General features: G+C 40.8%; 1 protein-coding gene across 1 annotated transcript; it reads left to right on the top strand.

Moving 5' to 3' along the window:
* Positions 1-7,490: 7,490 nt before the first annotated feature.
* Positions 7,491-9,252, top strand: LOC129731132 (inactive hydroxysteroid dehydrogenase-like protein 1). Its single transcript, XM_055690907.1, has 3 exons — positions 7,491-7,912; positions 7,978-8,423; positions 9,111-9,252. Exons 1-3 carry the CDS (start codon positions 7,516-7,518, stop codon positions 9,195-9,197), a joined length of 930 nt encoding a protein of 309 aa, XP_055546882.1. The 5' UTR covers positions 7,491-7,515; the 3' UTR covers positions 9,198-9,252.
* Positions 9,253-10,460: the final 1,208 nt, after the last annotated feature.

The following is a 10,460-nucleotide window of genomic DNA, read 5'->3' as shown; positions in this document are numbered from 1 at the left end:
CATACACAAGCTGAATATCTGTTGAACGCAACGCAAGACAATCATTCGTCCCTTTGGCACTGCAGAAATTAAATTGGGTATCTGATATTTGACCATTTGATTCTCTCAGTAGTCTAAACTACGGAGTATCATTTATTCTATCCCTTTTCGGATACAGGATAGCATTGCAATCGGCCTATAAGAGTTGTGATCAGAAGCTGGTTTCCCTGGTTTTTGGATGGCGATCACCTTCACTTGCCTCCAATCCTGCGGTACAATGTTTTGCTCCAGGAACTTATTGAACAAGTTCAACAAGCGCCTCTTGGCATTGCCGGGTAGATTCTTCAACAAGTTGAATTTGATTCTATCTAATCCAGGCGCGTTATTGTTACAGGACAGGAGGGCAACTGAAAATTCTGCCATCGTAAGAGGTGATTCTATCGCGTCGTGGCCCGGAGACGTATCGCGAACAAAGTTTTGCGCAGGAACAGAGTCCGGACATACTTAGTTGGCAAAATCAAATATCCACCTACTTGAAGACTCCTCGCTTTCGTTGACCGTTACGCGATTCCGCATTCTTCGGGCTGTGTTCCAAAGAGTGCTCATCGATGTCTCCCTCGACGTCTCGTTCACGAACCGACGCCAATATCCGCGTTTCTTTGCTTTAGCCAAGCTTTTATCAAGCTCCGAATACCGTAAATAGTCGCCAGGTATACCTCCCTTCTGGAAGGCCAAAAACGCGTCGGATCTTTGCGTGTAGACATCGGAGCACTCTTGGTCCCACCACGGAGTGGAAGGCCGTTCTTTATTCGTTACGCCGGGATATTTCATCGTTTGGGCTTGCAACGCGGCGTCGAGAATCAAGCCCGCGAGGAGGTTGTATTCTTCAAGCGGTGGATGATGTTGAATCGAATCGACCGTTTTTGAAATCATTTCCTCGTATAACTTCCAATCGAAATTCCGTGTGAGGTCATACGGAATATCAATTGGTCGCATGCGAGTTGAACCGTTAGTAATTGAAATAAGAATAGGCAAATGGTCGCTACCGTGAGGATCGAGGATTACCTTCCATGTGCAATCCAACCGTAGCGACGTCGAACATAAGGATAGATCCAAAGCGCTTGGGCGCGCCGGAGGTTTCGGGATACGTGTCATTTCACCGTTGTTCAAAATAGTCATGTCGAAGTCATCGCAAAGGTTATAGATCAAAGAGGAGCGGGTATCATTGTAAGGGGAACCCCAAGCCACACCATGAGAGTTGAAGTCTCCCAAAATCAAACGTGGCGAGGGAAGAAGTTGTATTAAACCAAAGAGCAGCCGTTGTCCAACCTGTGCTCTGGGAGGAATATATATTGAGACCATACAAAGCTCTTTACCTTGTATTGTCATTTGACATGCGACAACTTCGATGCCTGGAATCGAGGGGAGGTTAATACGATAGGAAGAATAGCACTTTTAAATCCCTAAAAGTACTCCTCCATACGGAGTGTCTCGATCAAGGCGAATAATATTAAAATCATGGAAGTTGAGATCAATATTTGAAGTAAGCCAAGTTTCACAAAGGGAAAATGCATCGCATTTGTTTCTATTTATTAAAACTTTAAATGAATCCATTTTTGGTAAAATACTTCTACAATTCCACTGTAAAACAGAGATAGAATCCTTCGTATACGCAGATGAATTAGGCATCGAAGGATACAATCGCTGCAAGGGGGGGCCATTGGGCAGTCAACTGCTTCAAAAATGATCTAACTGTTGGGAGGAATGCTGTAAGAAAAATTTTAATTGGATCGGGTACATTGAAAGTTTTAAAAATCCAGTCCACAATGTCAGAAAATTTCACTAATCCACAGTTTGTTTCATCAACTGGGAGTGCAAAAGGAACAACTGGAGTTTTAGATGTTCCTGGCAGTGATAGGAACTCCTTCTGGGACTTTAAATTTGCTAGCCCAGGAGAAGTTTGCTTCGGTTTTTCCGCATCACTTTTAGTTTTTTTTTGTACCATTCATTTTACTTTGGGAAATCTTAGGACCTTTACGGGGAAGTTTAGGAGAGGGAATATTTTTCCTATTTCTAGACTCCCCAGGATTGGCGTAACATGTTTCCGTTGGTGAATCGTCAGAATCGGTTTCATCAGAGGACAACAGATCAAATGGGTTTGATGTGATGGCAGAAGTGGTAACTGTCTTTATCAGCATGTCAGCGTACGAACGCTTTGAACACTCTTTGAAAGACCACTTTATTTTATACCTGCGCTGCATGTACACCGCACGTGTCGAGACCTCATGCTGTGCCTCATTGCAGCAGTAGGCGGCGGTTTGGCCTAACTGCTTACAATTCTGGCAGTTCATGACGCGGGGCACATATAATCGCACATGGAGACGAACCCGGTGGATCGAGACGTGGCAGGCAATACAGACCCGGCGCACGTAACCCGAAACGAGTCTGACGGAGTGTACACTTTTGTGTCGCCGACAGGAGACACAGACCGCAATTGCTTGCAATTTAGTATCTTTACCTTTACATCGTGGCACAAAGAATTTTTGGAGGAGTCAAACCCGCTCTCCAAAATACTCTAGACCGACAGACTTGAATCGATTATGACACCGTCAATCACGACGTCTCGTGCGGGTATATAGACGCGATACTCGCGTATGAAGAGCTCAGAGCAAGCTATTGCATTGGCCTGTTCCGGGGCGCTGACCACGACACGGAGCTTGTTAGGTCTGACCTTGGAAATTTTAGTTACGGCCTTGTACCCTTTCGTCAGGACTTTTGAAATCTACAATATGTTTAACGGTTTTTGATTTCGATCCCGTCTTTGGCCGAAAGTAAACATTTAAGCTGCCCTGAGATCCGTCCGGGTAAAGCCTGGGGCGAGGGGGGACTGTATAGTGGACAGGGGAGGGAGTTACAGAAGGGACAGGGTCAGGAGGATTCGAAGACGGAAGATCGGGGAGTGAGGAATCTACCTCAGCTAGCGCACTAGCACCGACAAGAACACGTGCCTTCTTCCCTTCAGTAGGGTCCGATTGTTCGAAGCTGCAGCCGTTACTGCCACACAGCAGCGTCAATACAACCACACCGCAATGCGCCGGGTACGGAATCACTTCACGTAGCGACACAACACACTAGTCAGTTGGCCTTGAATGCGGATTATCTTCTCTTTTGTTTAGCTATTTGTACACACGGAACGAATAATTATGGAACGACCACTTTGCACGTCCGTTTCTGTCGAGTCTTCGATGCGGAATGAACATTATTACTTGGTTGCTGCACAAAATAGTTTGATGTATTATATCCAGAAGTTAGCATTAATCAAAAAGATAGCACGAGTAATAACATAGTAATAAAAAAATTATGTCGCAATGTCCCATGGCAATTCGATTTGTATCAATAACGCCAAAATAATTCAGCATTTGCGGCATGATTTTTGTTACGTTGATTAAAAATTTTCTCGGCAACCGTTGATGATAATGGTCGACAAAAGGGAAAAAACAGTTGCCCTAAAAAGGTTATAGCTTTTTTAACCATTCTTGTGAATGTTGAAGCCCCAAGTTTGATGAAAGACTGCAGAGTAATTGCTCACCAGCTTCGTCGCTTCTACGTTGGCTTACGGAAAACTCGTTTAAGTCTCTGGAAAAGTTTTTAGGGGCACCAAGATTCACAGGAATGGTAAAAAGCTATGTTTTTTTCAGCTTGAGCTTTATAGCGAAACCTGTGTTTACGATTGTAATTTTGAACGCAGCAACAACAGATGAGAATACATTTAGTTGAAATAAAAGATTTTCAAAAATCATCTTATATATTTTCACAAATTCAAGCTTTAATTTCGAACATTTTGAATGTCTACTTTAAAGAGTGTAGCGTAGTGAGTGACAATGTTCCTGCACCACCAAAACAAAAACAAACTGCACTGAAAAAAATGATGCAATATGGACTGACGTTATGTATTTTTGCTTAATTGTTCTATTTTTTACCATTGAAACTCATTTCAAATGCTATTTCTGCACACGGTTATGCGGTCGGTTATTTCAAGATTGAGAATTTATAGAAATATATATTGAAATAAGTTTGTTTTCATTCACTCTCAATGCAACTAGAGCTAGAAAAGTACTAGGATGTATAGAAAAATATGTTGATAGTATTTGATTCCATTTTCCAGAAGATATTGTTGATCATATCATAACATTACCCGAATCAACCCAATGACGCCACATGGCATTGTTTCACATTGAACATTTCTCGGCTTCACATTGAATTCAGGCAATACTTTACTACTGAATCATTGGGCAATACTTTTATGAACACCAATAGATGCCACTCTACTTCCTGACCTCAGTAGCTATATGAAGTTTAAAAAAAAATCTCGGGGAATTTTGGGTAGATTCGGGTTACCTTCGGGAGCGCGAGTGACCGTCAATAATAATAAAAATGATAAAAAAAAGTTTAAAATGGCAAAATATTAATCAAATGATCGCTAGGGAAAACCATCAACAGAATTATTTTGCTCTACCTGCTTCTAATTTTCGGCTCAATGAAGTCATAGCCTTGCTTTTTTTGTGTTCTGCCACAAATGGTGACATTTCAACACTATTATATATATTTGTACGCTTTTTAGTATTATTGAATGTTGTTAGCTTTTGCAGTTAAGATAATGTAATTGTAGGAAAATTATTAAACCTACTTGTCAAGAAAAAAAGCAATAAAAGGAATAAAACGAAATAAACGAATTTCAAAAAATAAACTTAAAATAAACTTAAAACTATCTTACTGACTATAAAGTGAGCTAATCGTTGCAATTGAGGATTGCAACGATTTTTGTCGGAATTTGTTGATAATTTGGCTTGACATATTTTCTAATGTTTCTACATTTGTGAGCCTATGTAGCTCGTTCGTGCTAAACCAGGGAGGATGCTTCAAAATAATTTTCAAAAGTTTATTCTGAATCCTTTGAAGTGTCTTCTTCCTGGTTGCACAACGACTTGTCCAGATGGGAACTGCATATAACATTGCTGGTCTAAATATTTGTTTGTAAATTAACAGTTTATTCTTGAGACAAAGTCTAGAATTCCTGTTGATAAGAGGATAAGAACATTTGATATACTTATTGCACTTTGACTGGATATTTTCAATGTGCTCCTTGAAAGTAAGATTCTTATCATAAATTAGCCCTAAGTATTTAACTTGATCAGACCAATTTAAGACCACACCGTTCATCTTAATAACGTGGTTATGGGTGGGTTTGAGGAATGAAACTCTTGGCTTATGAGGAAAAATAATTAACTGTGTTTTAAAAGCATTAGGGGAAATCTTCCATTTTTGTAAGTATGATGAAAATATATCTAAACTTTTTTGAAGCCGACTGCATATAACACGAAGGCTTTTTCCTTTTGCGGAAATGCTTGTATCGTCACAAAACAGAGATTTCTCACAACCTGATGGTAAATCAGGAAGAGCAGAAGTAAAAATGTTATTTAAGATTGGGCCCAAGATACTCCCCTGGGGCACACCAGCTCTAACAGGCAATCTATTAGATTTACCATTTAGATAGTTAACCTGGAGAGTGCGGTCAGTTAAATAACTTTGTATCATTTTTGTGAGGTAAAGCGGAAAACTGAAATTTGACATTTTAGCTATTAAACCTTTTTGCCAAACACTGTCGAATGCCTTTTCTATATCTAGAAGAGCAGCTCCAGTCGAATAGCCTTCAGATTTATTAGTTCGAATCATATTTGTTACTCTAAGTAACTAACGAGTAGTGGAATGCCCATGGCGAAAACCAAACTGCTCATTTGCAAAAATTGAGTTCTCATTAATATGTGTTATCATTCTAGGAAAGTAAACTAATTGGTCGATAACTTGATGCCTCAGCTGGATTCTTTTCGGGTTTTAAAATTGGAGTGATTTTGATATTTTTCCATTTCGTAGAAAAATGTGCTAGTGCAAAGCATCTGTTAAAAATTTTTACCAAGAAATTTAAAGAGCTTTCGGGAAGTCTTTTGATGAGGATATAGAAAATCCCATCATCTCCTGGTGCTTTCATGTCTTTGAATTTTTTGAGAATGGTTCGCACCTCATTCAAGTTTGTCTCCAATACCTCTTCGGAAAGAAATTCTTGGGTGGTGATCTGAACATACTTTAGGTTTACTTCATTTTCAATAGGACTTACTACGTTCAAATTGGAGTTATGAACACTCTCAAACTGCTGAGCAAGTTTTTGAGATTTTTGTTCATTCGTTAGAAAAATGCAATCACCATCTTTAAGGACTGGAATGGGCTTCGAGGGTTTCTTAAGAACCTTCGAAAGCTTCCAGAAAGGTTTTGAATAAGGTTTTAGTTGTTCAACTTCTCTCATGAAATTCTCATTTCGCAAGAGAGTGAATCTATGTTCAATTTCCTTTTGTAATTCTTGAAAAATAATTTTCAAAGCAGGATCACGAGATCTTTGGTATTGACGTCTCCGTATGTTCTTCAAACGTATAAGAAGTTGAAGTTCACTGTCAATAATTGGTGCATTAAATTTATCTCTTGCCTTAGGAACTGATAAATTCCGGGCATTGAGTATTAAGCTGCTAAAATTGTCTAATGCTCTGTCAATGTCAGCACTATTTTGTAAAATAATATCATCATTCAAATTTTCCTCGATCGTAGAACGATATCTATCCCAATTAGTCTTGTGATAATTTAACACAGATCTAGTGGGATTTAAAATAGTTTCATGGGAAATAGAAAATGTTATGGGAAGATGATCAGAATCAAAGTCAGCATGAGTTAATAAATCACTGCATGAATGGCTTTGATTTGTTGGTACCAAATCAATTGTAGATGGATTCCTAATAGAAGAATAACATGGAGGACCATTTGGAAATAAAACTGAATAAAATCCAGCCGAGCAATCATTAAACAATATTTTTCCATTGGAATTGCTTTGAGCATTATTCCAAGATCGATGTTTCGCATTAAAATCACCGATAATTAAAAATTTAGATTTATTTCTTGTGAGTTTTTGCAAATCTCCCTTGAAATAATTTTTTCGCTCACCAGTGCATTGAAAAGGCAAATACACTGCGGCTATAAATAAAATGCCAATACTCGTTTCAATTTCAATTCCCAAACTCTCGATAACTTTGGTTTCAAGATGGGGTAAAACACGATGTTTTATTCGACGGTGGATAACTATTGAAACTCCACCAGTCATAGCCTTGTTGTTGTATACAAATACTGTTCAGCGAGCCGCAATTAAATTACAAACCCCGACCGGCGCAGATTGATACGTCATTACTGGCGAAGATGTTCAACAATTACGTTCCATTAACAATAGCCACGCAGTGACCAAACACTTTTTTTCCTCTGAGTACTGTTATTGTCCGGGGGAAGGGGCGGATCAATTTTCCACATACTCTACCTAGGCTAGAAGCTTATGCAATGGTAAAATTATTATTAGGCATATGATACTTCTTGTAGACGTCCAACGCGAGTTGTTTCGTTCGCACGCAGTAGTAGCTTTTTCAATCTAGGGATTTAGTTAGAAAAATGATCGCGATCGTGAAAGATTTACTCTGTTTAGCCGGAGCGTACGCTTGCTTCCTGTGGCTGTTTCATTACGTGTTGGCCCCACTGTGCGGAATTGTGATCGGTTCGATTCGCTGTCTGGTGCTGAGGGAAAAGCTTATCGATCGATACGGACCGTGGGCGGTTGTAACGGGTGCAACCGATGGGATTGGCAAGTGTTACGCCGAAAATTTGGCACGAAAAGGACTAAATATTTTGCTTATTTCACGAACGGAGTCTAAGCTGATCAAGGTCGCTTACGAAATCGAACAAAAGTACGGCGTTGGAACGAAATGGATCGCGGTGGACTTTTCCAATGGACCAGAAATCTACGATAAGTTACGAGAGGAGCTCGCCGGATTTGATATAGGATTGCTGGGTGAGTGCAAAGTGCTTCTGATGTTTTTCGCTATACGCTGAAATTCTATTTTGTGGTTGTGTTAGTGAACAACGTGGGATTTTTGCCGCAGCTTGGTTTATTCGATCGAATGCTGGAATCGGACCTGCTTGATCTGATTCACATCAACATCATGTCAACGGCGATGCTGACACGAATCGTCCTACCGGAGATGAAAAATCGCCGGAAGGGAATTGTGATTAATATCGCTTCGACTTCCGCGACCGTTCCGTCGCCGTACATGAGTGCCTACGGAGCGACCAAGTCGTTTATGTACAGCCTGAGCTTGGCACTGCAGGAGGAACTGCGTGGGTCTGGTGTCGAGTGTCAGCTCGTCACACCGGCTATGGTTAAGACGAACCTGAGCCGGACGTTCTACGACAGAATGCCCTGGTACGTGTTTGTGCTGAGTGCGGAGCAGGTCGCCCGGAATGGGGTGTTCCTGATTGGGAAGACGTGGCACACGTGCGGACATTGGTTTCACTGTTTGCAGGTGAGTTTAATCGAGTGAATTTGAATGAGCAGAAAAATCGGTCTGGTTGTTAAAGTTGAGACTTAAACTCAAAAGAGATTGATCATTTTAGTAAGCCCAAAAATATTCTGTTTTCGAGTTATTGTTTAATCCAAGCCACGAATCACGAGAAACATTTATTTATTCCGATTTATGTTAATAGAAGTTGAGTTAGAAGAATGTTCTTCGTTAGGGTAGTCCACTGGAGGAAGTATTGCAGATACTTTTTTTTTGTGTATTTCAATTCATATCAAGAGATCAAGAGACCATCGCAATAGGCACACAATTGATTTACAAGAAAAAAGCACAAAGTTCAAAACATAAACGAAGTTACCATTATCTGTCAATGAAGTGTGATTAAAAAGATTTGGTGCGATGATTTAAAAACAATTTTTCGTCAGGGCGGACCAGTGAAGGTCCAAGATATGTCTTGAATAATATTTCCCTAAGCGAAAATGTTTCGCAAGAATATCACCAGAGTAACAGTCAAACCGCATTGAAAACTGACCCATCAAGCTGTTCATTTAACAGTGTAGAATAGGAATGAAATTAATTTACATTTAAAAAAAAAGGATAATTGAAAAAAGTATAATTATGTGTTGTAAGCAGCAGATCGATAAGAATGACGCTTAAGTAATCCTGCTTGAATTTCCATTTCACTATTTACAGATTTGTTGGTATCCTTTGCTACCCGCCAAGCCTGTCGTACGAATTATGGCCAATCTCTTCAAGTGTAGGCTCAGTAAGGTAAATTAATTTAAGGTGGTAGGTGAAACAAGAAAATTTATTAATATACATTGTATGTATGATAGGGACATAAACATGATCCGGTAAGTTGAACCCTTCAAACGTTCAATCAACTGTTGTGAATATCACATCAAACTGGCAACCCCTGGAACGAGCAACGACGGCTTCAATCATTTAAAAAATAATTCTGCAACAAGTTGGAAAGAAAAAACTCCCATATCGAAGTTTTCACTGCAACCATCGCCGTCGTCGTCGTCGTCGTCGTCGAATCAGGTTTCCGTACGTTAACCCTCTTCCTTCTCGTCCTACTCCTGTCCAACCCAAACTCTTGATTCGCAAAATATTTTAAATGAGGTGAATAAGGCGAATTTCATTTATTGGCCAACGGCTGGCTGATTTTTGCTTCACTTTTTGTTGCTCTTCTTTTTGACCGACCCCTCCATCTCCTCCCTACATCACCACATCCTCCACAACACGAATATGTACCAAAGGGCATTGTGCCAGCCTCCGAGCGAAGCGAGGCGAGAAGAAAAAAAATCGCACAACGAGAGAAAATCCCGCAACCTACCGAAGGACATACCGCAGCAGTAGGCGATGTGATGGCAGTAAATAAGAGGACGAAAATCCGAAACACCGTTCGCAAACTTGAAGCTTGTTTCGTGACAAAGTGCTTTTTAAAAGGGCTCGCGCGTACATACACACACAGCCAGGCAGACACATTCACGCAAACACCCAATTGTGGGCTCGCGGAAAAGTAGGCGTATAGGTCGAACGTCCGGCTTTTGGCGGAGCATGCGTGCAGCGGAAAGTTTCGGGTGACCGCCGGACGGTCGTGGAAAGCGACGCGCGACGTGATTGGTTATCGGTTTCGGCGTGGTATTTTTTTGGCTGTCTTTTTTGTTGTCTCGGTCAGAGCGACGACAGCACTAATGGAACCAGTGTTGCCAGCTGTCGAGCTCCAGAAGAAAGCGGCATTTTTTCGGGTGATTTTCTTCGAAACAATTTATGGATCATTGTCCTGCCACGCCGGTAGCGGCGATTGATTTGGTTTGGAAATTCCGAACAGTAGCTTCTGGTTTTCAGCAGCGGAAAAACATATCCACACGCGAAGTTACCTGTGGACACAACAGACAGACGGTTCGGGCCGGTTTTTGGGGTTACGTGTTGAGCGGCGAAGCACGGCAGCAAAAGAAAATTCGGTCAATTAAAATGGAGCAGCAGGGACAAATCGAACCGATACGGCCAGTAGGTTGCTTTTGTTTGATCGAATCC

This window comes from Wyeomyia smithii, chromosome 3 (genome assembly GCF_029784165.1).
Source record: "Wyeomyia smithii strain HCP4-BCI-WySm-NY-G18 chromosome 3, ASM2978416v1, whole genome shotgun sequence".
In the NCBI taxonomy this organism is placed as follows: domain Eukaryota; kingdom Metazoa; phylum Arthropoda; class Insecta; order Diptera; family Culicidae; genus Wyeomyia; species Wyeomyia smithii.
The sequence above is the reverse complement of the archived record's forward strand: the minus strand, read 5'-3'. Positions and strand labels throughout refer to the sequence as shown.

Coding starts and splice junctions, on each gene's coding strand:
- LOC129731132 (XM_055690907.1), top strand. CDS start 7,516: ATGATCGCGATCGTGAAAGATTTACTCTGTTTAGCCGGAGCGTACGCT. Junction 7,913..7,977: donor ATTTGATATAGGATTGCTGG/GTGAGTGCAAAG, acceptor TGGTTGTGTTAG/TGAACAACGTGGGATTTTTG. Junction 8,424..9,110: donor ATTGGTTTCACTGTTTGCAG/GTGAGTTTAATC, acceptor CACTATTTACAG/ATTTGTTGGTATCCTTTGCT.